Source organism: Sus scrofa, chromosome 4 (genome assembly GCF_000003025.6).
Source record: "Sus scrofa isolate TJ Tabasco breed Duroc chromosome 4, Sscrofa11.1, whole genome shotgun sequence".
NCBI classification, from domain to species: domain Eukaryota; kingdom Metazoa; phylum Chordata; class Mammalia; order Artiodactyla; family Suidae; genus Sus; species Sus scrofa.
The window spans coordinates 15,661,276-15,677,310 of record NC_010446.5 but is presented as its reverse complement, the minus strand read 5'-3'; the positions used below and the strand labels follow the sequence as shown (position 1 = coordinate 15,677,310).

At 37.7% G+C, this 16,035-nt stretch overlaps 1 protein-coding gene and 1 pseudogene across 1 annotated transcript in view; one reads left to right on the top strand and one right to left on the bottom strand.

The window, feature by feature from the left end:
- FAM91A1 (family with sequence similarity 91 member A1) overlaps positions 1 to 16,035 on the top strand; it is a 41,541-nt gene that overhangs the window by 4,516 nt on the left and 20,990 nt on the right. Inside the window, exons 2-14 of the mRNA XM_003354982.5 lie at positions 429 to 513; positions 2,086 to 2,237; positions 3,839 to 3,896; positions 4,590 to 4,657; positions 5,235 to 5,348; positions 6,570 to 6,660; positions 7,061 to 7,123; positions 11,426 to 11,532; positions 12,046 to 12,084; positions 12,827 to 12,939; positions 13,361 to 13,476; positions 14,423 to 14,535; positions 14,880 to 14,966. Of these exons, the coding sequence (XP_003355030.1) occupies positions 429 to 513; positions 2,086 to 2,237; positions 3,839 to 3,896; positions 4,590 to 4,657; positions 5,235 to 5,348; positions 6,570 to 6,660; positions 7,061 to 7,123; positions 11,426 to 11,532; positions 12,046 to 12,084; positions 12,827 to 12,939; positions 13,361 to 13,476; positions 14,423 to 14,535; positions 14,880 to 14,966 (1,206 nt within the window). The remainder of the gene's footprint in view (positions 1 to 428; positions 514 to 2,085; positions 2,238 to 3,838; positions 3,897 to 4,589; positions 4,658 to 5,234; positions 5,349 to 6,569; positions 6,661 to 7,060; positions 7,124 to 11,425; positions 11,533 to 12,045; positions 12,085 to 12,826; positions 12,940 to 13,360; positions 13,477 to 14,422; positions 14,536 to 14,879; positions 14,967 to 16,035) is intronic.
- LOC100736994 lies at positions 7,839 to 8,604 on the bottom strand (annotated as a pseudogene).

Below are 16,035 nucleotides of genomic sequence, written 5' to 3'. Positions count from 1 at the left end.
AAGCGTCCATCTCTCCCGAAAACTGGGAACAGTTAAGATAGAAATCTTTATCAGTAGAACTCAGATTTTTTTTTTTTTCCTTCTGGCCACGCCCATGACATGTGGAAGTTACCTGGCCAGGGTTTGAACCCATGCCACTGCAGTAACAATGCCAGATTCTTAACCCACTGCACCACAAGAGAATTCTGATATTGAATACTTAATTTCAGTAAGTCCATTTAGAAAGGCAGATTGAAAATAAACACATTTTTGCTCTAATACCATAGCAGGAAAGTTGTATAATAAAATTTAAGAAAATCTTCTTCACTCAGTTCTGGAAATTAGAGATTCCAGGATAAAATTAGGGGGCAAAGAATTGAATTTTTATGGGAGAAAGTAACTTATTTAGCTTAAAAATTATTTTGAATCTTTTTGAAAATTTTTTTTAGAGTCTTGGAAATTCACAGAGAGAATATGAGAAGCAAGTTGTCCTGTACAGTATCCGCAATCAGTTACGATACAGAAATAACTTAGGTAAGTGGAGACATTTTTACTTTGAGATGGAAGTGACTATTGCTGAATTATTTTCTTAAATCTCGCCTATCTTTTCACTAGATATTTCATCATATTGAAATTTTTTCACATAAAAACTTTAAGAAACTCTATACTGATCTGTCACACCGAACAATTTGTGTTAACAAATAGATTTTTCTCTTTAACTCTGATGAAAATTATTTTTGAGATTTTATTCATAGATTCATTTTACGTATATTAATTTTGATTTACATGTCGTCTTTTTATTCTAGGTGAGAAAATGTTCCAGAAAAGAAGTATATTAGTTCTTAATAATTTTTTATTTTGAGGTATAAATTTTGCAAATAATATGACTTTATTTTTTTTTTTATTTTTTTGCCTTTTTGCCTTTTCTAGGGCCTCTCCCGCGGCATATGGAGGTTCCCAGGCTAGGGGTCGAATCGGAGCTGTAGCCACTGGCCTGTGCCAGAGCCACGGCAATGGGGGATCCAAGCCACGTCTGCAACCTACACCACAGCTCATGGCAACGCCGGATCCTTAACCCACTGAGCAAGGCCAGGGACCAAACCTGCAACCTCATGGTTCCTAGTCGGATTCGTTAACCACTGAGCCATGACGGGAACTCCCAAATAATATGACTTTAATGAAGACTCTATAATAATTGGAGCAAATTTTAAAACAGTTGGTTCCATGGGGGGGGGGGGTTAAGCTTTTTTTTTTAATGTTTGCTTTTTGGAGTTCCCGTCATGGCTCAGTGGTTAACGAATCCAACTAGGAACCAGGAGGTTGCAGGTTCAATCCCTGACCTTGCTCAGTGGGTTAAGGATCCAGTGTTGCCGTGAGCTGTGGTGTAGGTTGAAGATACGGCTCGGATCCTGCGTTGTTGTGGCTCTGGCGTAGGCCATCGGCTGCAGCTCCGATTAGACTCCAAGCCTGGGAACCTCCATATGCTGCGGGAGCGGCCCTAGAAATGGCAAAAAGACAAAATAAATAAATAAATAAATGTTTGCTTTTTATTTGTCAGATTACTTTGAATATTCTGTTGCCCTGCAGTCTTCCCTCCCATCTGTTAACTCTTATTTTAAGCATACTATTTCAGAGATAGGTTTTCTATGAAAGATAGGTATTCCATGGAAGTTAGAAGTCTTTTTATATTTAAGACACAAAAACCAGCAAATGGTTTTTAAAAAATAGGCTTGATTTCATAGAAAACTGCCATTCAGGTTGGCTGTCCTATAGAGTATCATAGTAGGGGGTTGATGGATTATAGCTTGATGTTTTATACCTTTTGGGGAGATAGTCTGTGCTCACCTCTTTGCTCTTTAGTTTGGTAAAAATTATTTCTCTGTTTATCTGTCCCCTTATACATTTTATTTATATACTCTGAAGTCTGTTTCTTGTGGTGTAATGGTTTCTTTGTTCCGACTTAAGTTATTTTATTTGTCCTCTTCCAATTTGCATACTTTCATTTTTAATTAATATTAATTTGTAAAGCATTTCTCATTGCCTTTGTAATTATGTGTAAGTATAAGACATCTGAAAAAGCTGGGGAATTTCCCTTTTCCCCCCCAGTGAAACATGTCAAGAAGGATGAACGCAAGTACTATGAGGAGCTGTTGAGGTACAGTCGCGATCATCTCATGCTGTACCCTTACCACTTATCGGATATCATGGTAAAGGGCCTGAGGATAACACCGTTTTCCTATTACACTGGGATTATGGAGGTGAGTGTACGGGGTGCATGGACCTTCAGGGTCGGAATGGGACTGGACTTCATGTCAGGGACACTTTGTAACTGATTACCAGCCACAGTGGACATTGTTTCTGAGTTGAAGGTGTAAAAAGGATGGTTGGCTACAAGTTAACCTTTGTCGCCCCACTGTGCAAGTAGTTGTCATTATCAGTGTTTTCACAGTGGGAAGTTATTTATTTTTACTCTGTTCTTAAAGATGTCTCGACCCTTTGTGCTCTTGTAGGATTAATCAGTCATTTATGTTAGCACAGTTTGTATAAAATTTATCGCTTTTAATACACAGTTAAAGTTGAAAATGTGGGTGACAGAATTGAACATTAAGTTCAGAGAAACTGAAGTTATTTAGGTATTTGCTAACTGTGGAAAGAATAAATGATGGTATAGACCCAACATTTTGTAATGCAGGTGTCAGAAGAGTGGAAATGTATTGGTATTCCTGGCTGCCAATCTTTCTGTGTTTATTAACTCCTAGATATTGGCCTTTTTCCAAAGGCAATTTTTAGGCTGGTGTTGAATACCTTTAAATACTATTTATATACTGTCTTTAAGTGAGCTTTATGTAAACGTTGGCAGTATTTATCTAGTATTCATTGGCTACTTAATTCTCTTCGAGAGCTGCTGTTCTGGGCTCACGGACCTCTGGAAGGGCAGAGGGCAGCCTAGAACCGAAGGAGTTGGCACCTCCAGTAGCAGTGAGCTCCCGTCTAGAGTTGCCTTCACTGGCGTGCCCTTTCTTCATAGGCACTTCTGCAGTCTTGTGTCTCCTGTGTCTCTGCTTTGGAGGAAATATAAAGAAAAATTTGAGGCCTAGCCACCGGGTCTCTGTCATTCCCTTGCCCTGGAACCAGGGTAGCATAATGAAGGTGGCAGCTAAGCAGTGCGTAGAACAGTTGTTGCTGCCTCTCCGATTGTTTTCCTGATGTCCACAGGTTTGGAGGAGATAATAGTTGGAGGTTTTGTTCCATTTACCAGCTTTCAGCTATATCCATGTGCCTGCTCTTAGCCGGTTTCTGTTCGTATATCATTAGATATGGCTCCTGGGTTGAGAATGGGTCTTATCATCCCCAAAGTAAACAGTTGGTTTATTACAAGAGATGCAGATGAGGGTTGAAAGAAGCTGGGTTTAACTCTTGCCGGTTGGGACTTAGAGGAGCAAATTCCACTGCCTGGCTGAGGTCTTTGTTGGCAGTGCACATCTTGGGTGCATGCTGATGCAGCTGTTGACACACCATGGGCCTTCTCTCAGGGTGGGTGTCTAGGATCAGGTGTGAAGTGTGGAGAGGCTGGAGCCTGAGCTCTCACAAAGCTATTCCAGGGCAGAGGTTAAAGGAACCTGCCTGGGCTTCCCAGAGAGTGCTGTGAGAGACCTAGACCTGGAAGCCTGAGACTCGCGTACTAGGTTGGGTCCCTTGGTAAGTGCCGTAATGTGGCCTGCCTGCTGTAGCTTGCCAGGCTCTGATCTCAGTGCCTCATCTAATAATTACTGTTATTCTCTTTGGCTATCGTAACATATTCATGTTTTCATCTAAGGACATTTTGCATTTAACATTAAAATTTTGTTCTTTTTAAAAGGACATTATGAACAGTGAGAAGAGTTATGATTCATTGCCCAATTTTACTGCTGCTGACTGTAAGTATTTAATTATGCTGAACGAGGTAATGTTTAGAGTATGTCTTTGTGCATACGTACTCCTGTCAGTATTGTGATGTGTGCTTTTAACCTGGTAGACTTGAACGATGAGAACAGCAAGCAGCATTATTGATAGGAATTTTATCAGATGGTACAAGTCAAGGATGATTTAGCCTTAATGTCCGAGAGAGGAATATTTTGGAGTGGTAGAATCAGAAAAATGGATCTAGTCTCTGTATTTCTAGAGAATGAAGTTCTTTCTGATGCTTGGGCTATTATGTGCCAAATGGGGGAAGAAAATTTGTGCACAGTATTTTTGCTGCACCATGCAGTTGTTAGTAACATAATTTGCTGGCGTTTTATTATGCTTGTTTTAATATTTGAAATGTGACTTAGTTCTGTTCTTAGTTTCTTCAAAAGAAGAAATTTTTGCTGATAAGTACATCTTGACTTCCTGAAATTGAGAGGACTTCTGCTTTTTAAAAAATTTTCTCGCTTAGCTTTGTCAAAAGTGTCAGCTTGAATTCATCTTTCCCATTTGGTTTTCTTTCATAATTTGTTTGTAGAATTCCTTTTAATTTGCTATTGTCTGTCATTAACCAAAAGATGAACACAACAAGTCAAGGGTTTTTTCCTAGCAGATTTATGAGTGTGCTGACATTTCAAGGTGTATCAAATGATTTTTTCTTTTAGGCCTAAGGCTTCTTGGCATAGGAAGAAACCAGTACATTGATCTGATGAATCAGTGTAGATCATCCAAAGTAAGTTAGTTGTTTCCCTTTCTTTCTCATTTCTTGTCCTTATCACACAGTCAGATGGTCTGATTAAATTTTTTAAGTAGTAGAAATAGTGAATTGTGGTTTCTTTGATCAAAGGAAGTATACTTAATACAGAAACAAAACAAAAAGCAACTCATTGGTGTCTCTAGGTTATAACTTAAGTGACTATTGAATTAAAAATATTTAAGGCCTAAGACATTTCATTTATTTTTAAAAAATTAACTTTTGTTCTGCTGGTCTTTTTACCTGCTCATTCCACTCCCATGGTTCACTTCATGAGTGAAATCAGTACACATTTTCCAAATGCTTTTTCACCTGGGTTTCCTTTGAATTTCTGGATTTATATCTAAATTAAATAGTAGTGTTTTAAAGTAGCTTATTCTGAAATAATTTGAGAATGACTGACTCCAGTACATCTAGAATACTTCAGATTTTTAAACATGAGACTCTTAAAAGATATTTATTTAGCCTCTTACAAACTGTCTTGTTATATTGTGAACAATGAAAAAGTAGTAATTTTAGGTTGATTGCAAATTCTCAAATGTTTGTACCACTGCAGAAATTTTTCAGAAGGAAAACGGCCCGTGATCTTTTACCAGTAAAGCCAGTGGAAATTGCCATAGAGGCATGGTGGGTGGTACAGGCTGGATATATCACAGAAGATGACATAAAGGTAGATATCTGTAAAAATTAAATGTAGGATTTTTATTTTTAAGATTATTTTACGATTTTTAACTATAGTTATATAACTTTTAAAAAAAGTAACACTATTTGGTTTTCCCGAGGGAAATGAAACTTAAATTCAAAATTGTAAATGATCTCAGTAGGCTAGAATATTGGTTGGTTTCGAAAATACTCTTTAGTAATGAGAGAGACTTGACTTGGTTCATGTACAGCAATCTGGGGGTTTTAATTAGAAGTTTCATGTGAAGTTACATGATGCTGCAGCTACCAGTAATGTCTTTGCTGACACATTTTGAGCACTCTCTGTATGCTCGATGTGCCGGGCACTGTTCCAGGTGCTTTTTATATTGTCTTATTTGATTCTCGTCACAACCCCAGAGGGATGTATTGTTTGTAGCCTATTTCACGTGTGAAAAAAGTGAGCATAGAAAAATAAAGTAATGGCTCCCTTCACGCAGTAGTAAATATCCCCGGATTTTAACCCAGGCAGTTTGCTCTTAATCACTGCGCCAGCCTGCCCTACTGAAATGGTAGGTGCTTGCAGTGGTGTCAGGATCAAGGGAAATGCTATTCTTCGTGGTCAGACCACATGTGATGTAAGCTTTATCCATTTTAGAAGAGATGTTGGTTTAGAGGAAAGGGGTGGGGACGAGAGAGCTAGAGACCAGGTCATATCCAGGTAGCTGAAGGAATGTGAGTATGTAAATTTCTCTTTAGTTAGCATTTCATTTTGCTTCAGAGGACAGAATAAATCCAGTGAGTGCAAGGCTTAGAAATTTTACTTTAGTAAAAGTAAGCAGAGATGTCAGACTGTGTCATGAGATCGTGACCTTCTTGTCACTTATAATAGTCCTGTGGAGTGTGAATAAACTTCTCATTTGAGAGGTTCAGGATCAGCAAATGGGTCAGATTCCAATTCAAAGAAGATGAGTAAATACGAGCATCTATTGTGAGCCCATGCTTACCAACAGGTATTGGCACTTGTAGTTGCTTTATTCCATAAGCCCTGTTGGTAGCATATTTTGGCACCTTAATTGATGGTTACGTGCAGAGCTTTTTTTGTTAGAATTCTAGAGTAAAAATGAGAAAAGGAGGCAGCTCATTCAACTAGTGACGTATGATCATTGGTTTTAACATGAGTGGATTTGCGGAGACTTGTCAATTAGTTAATCTGGACAGAACTTAATTAAAAATATTTTGCTTTTCCTAGATATGTACTTTGCCTGAGAAATGCGCTATCGATAAGATCATCGATGCAGGCCCTCAGCTCTCTGGATCACTAGATTACAATGTAGTACATAGTAAGTGGTTAGTAGAAATGGTCTTTCGTCAACATAAAAGTTTAAGCCATCAACAATTAATAGCAATTATTTGTCAAGGAGTAGTCAGGAATAGTAGTATTTCTTAAGACACATTATTGTTTGGAAATATGTCCTTAGTCTACGGTTTTCCAGTGTGGCTGTAATTAATCACATAAATTAGAAATTTATGCAGATGAATCATAAGAAAAATTGTCCAGTTCTAAACAACTGAGGGAAACTAAGATTTGAAAGCTATGATATAATTCTTCTATTTTACTTTTTTCTTTTTCACACAGCATTAAGTTGTAAGAATCTTTACAGAAAATCAGGAATAAAGATTTTTTTTTTAATTACTAATGTTTACTACTCAGTCTAAAACAAGATGCTTTTGCTTCTATAGGTTTATATAATAAAGGATTTATTTATCTGGATGTACCAATATCTGATGACAGTTGTATAGCGGGTAAGTGTGTGCTAATATTTCTCAATGTTTTTTTGAATGGCTACCTAGGTGCTGGGCACAGCGTATCACCCTAGTAAGTTAGACCCATATCATTCTAGGATCGTTGGTGTTAGAATTTTTCAAAGAAAAACATTTCTTCCTTATTACACTGCAGTACATTATGGTGATTCTACTAAAATTCCTTACTTTCATTTTTATCTTATATTGGTGTACATACTATATTAAAACAGTAGAAATCTGAGATAAATTTCTTACAATCTTAAATCAAATCAATGTTTTTACAAATCTGTCACCTTTTAGACTTTGGTGCATAGATTTCTACATATATTCAGTAATAGAGAATGGTATGTTTTTAATTTTTACATGACACACATGTCTTATTTTTTTCATGCTGCTACCATTTTTTTTGGTCTTTACCTCCTCCTCCTTTTTCACCCACCTCCCCAAGTTAATATTAGGACCTTTGTGTGTTTTAGTTTATTAAACCATTGCCCCATTGCTGGTTATTTAGATTATTTCTTTTCTTTTTTTTCTTTTTTCTTTTGCTTCACTGGGATGTAGTTAACATCTTTGAACATAGAGTAGAGGTTTTTTCCTACAGATTAGGTTTCTTACAATTTATAGAAACACTTGTTATATTTAGATTATGTATTACAAGTGTATTTTCCATCATATCTTTTATCTTATTTTTTTAAAACATTGCAAATAAGATCTTTTATTTGTCACCATTAAAAGTCTGAATTTTAAACAGATCTTGCACTAGGGGCTCATGGCCGTCAGCTCATTTCACTGTAGCACCTGTCTCATCCCCAGTAGCTTTTCCAGAGCTAGTACCTTCACCATGTAGTTCCATGAGTTTCCCAATTCAAACTTGAGCTTCTTCAGCATTTTTACTTTTCTAACAAAGACGTCATGGAGCAGATAAATAGACTGGCAAGCCTTTTCTATGCCCTTTGCAATGCTTTCTGGAATCGATTTATTGATCACCTCTGAAAGTCATTTGTCTGCACCTCTCGGGACATGATTTCCATCATCTTTGGATTTCACAGACTTGTTGGTGCTGGGCATAGGAGGGCTTCTGAGTCTGATTGTTGTGTTTTTTAGTAACACCAGCACAGAACAGATGAAGCAGATAGCCATCGGTGGTCTTGACGTCAACATGAGCTTCAGTCATGGTCTGCCATTTTTTGAACATTGAGCATGTTTTGTCACAGGTTAAGATCCATTCCTTGGAAGTTAGTTAGACAGTTTTTGCCCAGAATATCCTTAGTAATCAGCTTGAATATTCTAAATGCAGCTTCATCATTCTGCAGATCAGCAAGGCTCACTTCAAACACATGACCCTTGAGGCCATCAGATGTGATTTTGGTTCCTTGAGTTCTCGTGACTAGTGTTTTGCCAGTATGTCTTATATTGAACATAGCTGGTGCTATCACGTCATACCAGTCTTTCTTAGAAAATGGATCAACCACTTTCTTCTTTTAGCTGTTGCTCTTGTTTGTGGTTTCTTTTAGTATTCTAAGGTATTTAATATTTCTGTAATTTAATGGGAAGTGTCAAACAACTCCAGAGACCTTACTGTTAACAAATTAGTGATGCTAGGGCTTTCTACAAAAATACTCCCTTGTAGCAGGTTATCATGCTCAAATTAGTGTCCTGACCTTTATTTGTATTAGCATGTGTTTATGGCCAGGCTTTCCTTGTCTTTTTTTTTTACTCTGGCTGCACCTGAGGCATGTGAAAGTTCCCAGGCCAGGGATCAAACCCACGCCACAGCAGCCACCCCAGCCACTACAGTGACAATGCTGGATCCCTAACCCGTTACACCACACGGGAACTCCTTTTTTTAAAAAAAAATAACTTTCTTGCTATTTCCAAGTATTTTTCCTTATATTTATTTTTATTAACATTTTTGAATAGGCAATAATTATGATATAAAATACTAAATTTACAAGAGTATAAAAACATCTGCTTCCCATGCCTGCTGCTGACCACCCAGTTCTTCTCTCAGCCACCAAGTTTCATGTCTATTCTTCCAGAAACATACTATATACATAGGCGTTTACGTATGTATCCTTTTTTCATGTGGTTTTGTTCTTACACAGATGTTGTACTCTAGTTCATGCTTTGTTTTTTTACCTTAATATATATTGGAAACTGTTCTGTATCTCTTCATATAGAGTTGCCTCATTCTTTTTGCCTAGATGTAAATTGTGTATTTCTAACCCCTTAGTACCTTGGTTCCTTCGCCTCTGAGATTGGGGTATAGTTTTGAACAACTCTTGGCATTAAAAGGATTGAATGAAAGTGTACATAAAGTAGCTGGCAGTATAGTCTGGCATGTAGTAAGTGTTCAGTAATTGTTTGCACTTCTTATTCACACAGCTGATAGTGTAGAGAAATAATTGTATAAAAAATGGGATCACTAAAATGTTTCTAAAAAGAAACTGTTGATCCTTAAATGTTCTTGGATGGTTGGAAATATAGTTCTTGGAAATATGGGTAGCACTAAGTTAAAAATGATATGAATTAGGTCTGTAAAGTGAATAACCTATCTTGAAATGTACATTGTGGTTTTTCACAGTGTCTTCATTTTGACCCCTTTTGGTTGTCTTATTTCTCTCTGTTGGGATTTTTTTTTTTTTTACTTTTTTTTTTTTTTTTTTTTTTTTACTCAAATGAATTTATCACACCTGTAGTTATATAATGATCATAACAATCTGATTTCACAGGATTTCCATCCCACAGCCCAAGCACATCCCCCCACCCCACAAACTGTCTCTTCCGGAGACCATAAGTTTTTCAGTGTCTGTGAATCAGCATCTGTTCTGCAGAGAAGCTCAGTCTGTCCTTTTTTCAGATTCCACATGTCAGTGAAAGCATTTGATGTTGGTGTCTCATTGTATGGCTGACTTCACTTAGCATGATAATTTCTAGGTCCATCCATGTTGCTAAGAATGCCGGTATTTCGTTCTTTTTAATGGCTGAGTAATATTCCATTGTGTATATGTACCACATCTTCTTGATCCACTCCTCTGTCAATGGGCATTTAGGTTGTTTCCATGTTTTGGCTATTGTAAATAGTGCTGCAGTGAACACTGGAGTACATGTGTCTTTGCGAGTCGTGGTTTTCTCTGGATAGATGCCCAGGAGTGGGTCTGTTGGGATTAATTTAGGTTTTAGGTGCAGTTAGGTGGTGTTAGGGTTAGGGGACACAGGGACACCCAAATCCAGCTATGGCCTAGGCCTGTGCTTTCTTCCCAGGATGTTTTCCAAGGAAGTGTGTCCATGGGCAAGAACGGCAGATGAAAGCATGGTGCTGCTTTAATGTTGGTTGGGCAGAGCGCTTTAGTAAATTAGAGTATCTGGACCAAAGAGGTGGAGAGAAGTGAGTATGCATAAACTGTCAGACAGCGAGCAGTGATCCAGTGGCTTCTTGTGCTGAGAAAGGTCCTAACCCTCTTCCCACTAAGGAGGATACAGAATGGAAAGCCCCAAAGAGCAGATGAGACCACTGATAAATGTGTGATGAATTTCTCCTCTTCTCTGGATGAGTGGGGATGATGGGAGAAAAGCAGAGAGCCGATACTTTCTGTCCACCTGGCTCTGTGTAGCATGGCAACTCATGGTCCTTCTCTGCTTTAGACCTGGCACCTCTGCTGCCTATGGGGCATCAGAAACACAGCCTTGGCAGGCTTCCCCATTCTGAAGGAGCCACCCCCGCCCCCTGCCCGCCTTTCTACAAAATCCATGCCTCCAGCCCTTCTCTGCCTCAGTAATACTGAGTGGTCCCTGGGGATTGCTTGCCGGATTCATGCTTTGCCATCAGAGTCCACTCTGTGTAAACAGCATTGTATATAACCTTAACTTGGGGAGGTTTAGAAGAATTTGCTATGGAGTTGATAAAATGAATCCAAAGCTGAATTCAGGGAGCTCCCTTCGTGGCTCAGCAGAAATTAATCTGACTAGAGTCCATGAGGATGCAGGTTTGATCCCTGGCCTCGATTGTGGGTTAAGGATCCAGTGTTGCCATGAGCTGTGGTGCAGGTCTCGGATGTGGCTCGGATTCCACGTTGCTGTGGCTGTAGTGTAGGCTGGCAGCTGCAGCTCTGATTCCATTCCTAGCATGGGAACTTCCATATGCTGCCGGTGAGGACCTAAAAAGACCAAAAAAAAAAAAAAAACAAAAAAAAACAAAAAAAAAAGCTGAATTCAGTCCTTAAGTTGAAGAAATAGTTGAATTACACTTTCTTGTTTTATAAAAGTATTATCACTGAGAAAAGTCTATTTTGTTTATTTTAGTTCCTCCCCTTGAAGGTTTTGTTATGAATCGAGTGCAAGGTGATTATTTTGAAACTCTACTCTATAAGATATTTGTTTCAATAGATGAGCATACTAATGTTGCAGAGGTAAGTGTGACATCTTGTGAAAGAACTTAACCTCAAGATTATAAAAGAAAGTTTGCATAAAGTAGGTAAAATTTTTTAATGATGTAATTAAAATATTTTCAAAATATGTACATTAGATCTTAGACCATTAATATACATAAGTCACTGTCTTAAGTTACTTCCTAAATATGTGTATTAAAATTCTTTTTAGTTATTAGCTTATAATTTGGTTAAATAACTTCATATGACTTTATAGTGAAGGCATTGTAGATGATTGATTGAATCTAGAGATCTTCTTATTTTAATTGTAACAAAATTAAACAGTAAGTAATTAAATAGTTTGGGTCACTGCCTAGATTTGTACTGTTCTAAGTGTCTGAAGAAAGGAAAGAAAATTTTGATTGTAAGATTGATTCAGTCTTTGAGTTATTAATAATTTAAATTTTACTGATTATGGTTAAATTGCCTATGTAATTATGTGACATGCTAATAATTCTTAGAATGTAAAATACGTATTTTTTTATTATTTTCCAGCTTGCAAATGTCCTTGAGATAGACCTATCCCTAGTTAAGGTATTGTAATTTTGATACTCTTCACTTACCATATGAATAAGATTATATTATATGGATTATAGGTTTTTGTCTTGAGAAGTGGAAGCAGTAAAGTTCTTACTAGCTTTCAGAGGAAGTGTGCACAGTCAGGCTGCTTGCAAAGACAGAGAAGGGCATGATGAGACCCTGGACCAATCTTCCACCCCAGGGACTGAAAGCTGCCCTCCTGCGTCTGCATAGCAGGAAGCAGCCTGACCAGTGTTGTAATGAAGTCAGTTAAAGCAACAACTCTGCCTTCTTTCAGGTGGATCTGGGGGTGAGGGTTTGGGGGAGGCAGTCGCTTTGGGCCTTCCCCTTCCTGCCTATATGAAGACCTTAGGGGAAGACTCAGCCTTCTAAAAATGTATTTATTTATTTATTTATTTATTTATTTATTTTGCTTTTTAGGGCCATCCTCGTGGCATATGGAAGTTCCCAGGCTAGGAGTTGAATCAAGCTGCAACTGCAACTTATACCATAACTCACAGCAACACCAGATCCTTAACCCACTGAGCAAGACCAGGGATCAAATCTGCGTCCTCATGGATGCTATTCAGATTTGTTTCCACTGAGCCATGATGGGAACCCCTAAAAATTTTTTCTAGTTATGAGATGAAAACCTTGAGGCTCACTATAGGCATAGCCCACAACAGTTTTTTTCTCTCTGCAAACATTCTGATGTCTAGTTTATTTCAAATGCTCATTGTCTTCATATTCCTTTCAGAATGCTGTGTCAATGTACTGCAGATTGGGATTTGCCCATAAGAAGGGACAAGTAATAAATTTGGATCAACTTCATTCATCGTGGAAGAATGTACCATCTGTAAACAGATTAAAGTAACTCATTTATTTAGTATAAGATAGTATATTTTTGAGAAAAATCATTCAGTTTTACATACAAAAATTTACTTGTTCCACCTGTTGGCTAAGGTGAACCTTAAGTACTAGTGGTCTTTAATCCTGTGTGTGTGTGATCCTCTTTTTTAGAATGTGATGAAAAACTAAGAACCCTTCCCCCAGAGAAAAGCTCATACGGTATTTTACGTGTAATTCTAAAGGATTCTCGAATTCCCGGAAGTCTATCCGTGGGTTTCATTAAGAACCTTTGATGTGTGTGCAGAGCATGTGGGGTCTCCATCTCAATTTGGGGCTTGAATGTAAGACAGGAAGTTCATAGTTTATGTACTGACTTGAGTAGCTGTTTTTATGTCTGGTCTTTATATGATTTTTTAGCAGTGGATGTATTCTTCATTAATAGGAGTACTTTAGATCCACAAAAGATGCTTCTTTCGTGGGATGGCGGGGAAAGTAGGAGTCCTGTACAAGAAGCTTCATCGGCTACTGACACCGATACAAATAGTCAAGAAGATGCAGGTTAGAGTGTCTCTGTTTGGCTCTGCCTACAGAAAAGCCAAGTGTCTATGCGTACACTCAGAGCAAACTCCCAGGCTTACAGGCATTTTGTAGCTTGTTCTGGGTTTCACTCATTTACTATGTGGTCTTCGAGTACTTTCCCATATGTTAGGCCCTGTGCTAGGTCTCAGGGGTATAAAATTGACAAGAATATGATAGTTTCCCTCTAAAAATTAAGTCTGGAGAATGTAACCACACAAACCACAGCAGGGTAAGAAGTGTTATGGTGCCTCTGGGGAGCAAAGAACCCTCTTTCTGCCTAGAGAGGGTTAGGGAGCCTTTGTGGAGAGCATTGAGCTAAGGATGGATACAAACGTGCGGCTGGCAAGTGAAGGAAAGCCATGGCGAGGGCTAAGCACAGAGGGCGGCAGAGCCTAGTGGGCAGGGGGGCTGCACGTGGTTTGGAGTTGGGGGGAGGGGCACAACTTGTACTCCAGTTCCTCCTCTGAGTTGCTCTGTTACCTGAGCCAGCTGACTTGCCTGAAGAGGTTAGGCTAAGTAGTCTTGTTGGTCTGACAGTTATCAAGTCTCGTTTATTATTGGTTTTCAAAAAATTTACTACAGGAGTTTCCTGGTGGCTCAGCAGGTTAAGGGTCTGGTGTTGTCACCGCCGTGGCTCGGGTCACTGCTGTGACACAGGCTCAGTCCCTGGCCCTGGAACTTTTACCTGCCATAGGTGCAGCAAAAAAAAAAAAAGCTACAAAAGTGAGTGCCTTAAAAACTTTTTTTTAACTTTATATTGGAGAGAGGTAAGATCAGGGCCTCTTAGGACTACAGTATTGCCTATGTTTAATTATAGACTTTCCGGCTAGTAAATAAAGCTGAAATGAAATACTTTCTCCTTCCAAATGACAAGCACAGAACAGTTTTCATGTACTTGATTTTAAATTAGGATATTTTTTTTCAGCTGACACAGCCAGTTTAAGCAGTTTGAGCTTGTCTACAGGATATACAAAGCGTATCGCATTCCTTTTTGACTCAACTCTTACTGCCTTTTTAATGATGGGAAATCTTTCACCAGTAAGTTAAATTCTTGTTTAACTATGAAAATGTTTAAATAAAGGTTAGATACAACATAATTCAGTGCTTTTATATCTTTTTTAAGTACCAGATGATTTATTCCTGAAAATGCAACCACTTGGTTTTATATTCCGTAGAGGAGTGTAGTAACTTTTTAGTGAAGGCTACTTTGCTAATAAGAAAACTCAGCTCCTCACCTCGCTCACCCTTATGTTTTAAATATGTTGGAAAGCATGTTATAAACATAAGATATTATGCTTAGCATTCAAAGGGAAAACTAGAGCTTATTAATAATAGGATTACGTAAGGTACATTTTAGTTTTGTTTTTATTTCTTTATTGCAGAACTTGAAAAGCCATGCAGTCACAATGTTTGAAGTCGGCAAACTCTCAGATGAGTCTCTGGACAGCTTTCTTATAGAACTAGAAAAGGTAAATCTAGGTAGCTTATAGTGGGATGTCAGGGCATCTGGAACTTTTCCTTGCTTGATAAAACGTCTGTCACTGATTGTGTAGATTGTTGGTATATTCTTGCGCGTTCCTACCTCATTCCCACTGTAATACTGGGGCCATCATTTAGACTTAAACATATTGAGTGGATGAATGAATTGTGTGATTTTAAAAAAGTGATTTGTCTACCTCATCTGCATGCTTAGCATATTTTGATGTAATAAAGAAATGGGGTACAGAAACCTTCAGTCTATATGTAATTTTTTAAATTGCACGTTTCTAAAATTACATTTAAATTTTTTTTTCAATATGACACTCAAAGATCTACTCTTAAGCAATTTTAAGTGTTTGTTCCACTTAAACATGGAACACTCTCCCTGGGTATCATATTTATGTCCCTTCTCACTATCCCTTGTAGCACCTTGAAGACATGGGCCATATTTGTTCTTAACCATCTTTTTTCCCCATGAGTACAGCCCTAGATTTCCTTAGCTCTAAATCTTAATTGCCCTTTTTGGTGTTGTTCATTCCCTGGGTATTTTATTCTGTCTTCTGTGCTTCTTTATGCAGTTTGTGTGCCTAATCTATTCCTTGACTAATAATTTTGTACCTTTTGTAATTCAGTGAATTATTTAGTGATGAACTCTGTATGTTTAGAGAATTTTGTATGATTTTGTAATTCCTTTGTATCTCAAAAATAAGTAAATAAAAAGATTATAACATTTTTCCCAGTCTCCTAATCCATAGGATTTTTACATTTTTAGTGCCTGAGATAATCTTGTTATTAAGTAGTCTGCTCAACGTTTATCTTTATGTTTTCATTATTTCCTCAATATTTTTAATACCTCATAACCCTATTTCTTATTGTGTATTATCTTTTTATATCCAGCATATTTACTGATTTTTATTTTTCTCACCTCAACGAGTCTTTTGTTAAATATAGTAAATTGGAAGATCATTTTTACTTTTTAATCTCTCTCTCTCTTTTTTTTAACCACATAGTCACTCTTGGGAAAGCCTTTTAGTCCGAAGTTTAGTTTTTAAAAATAGT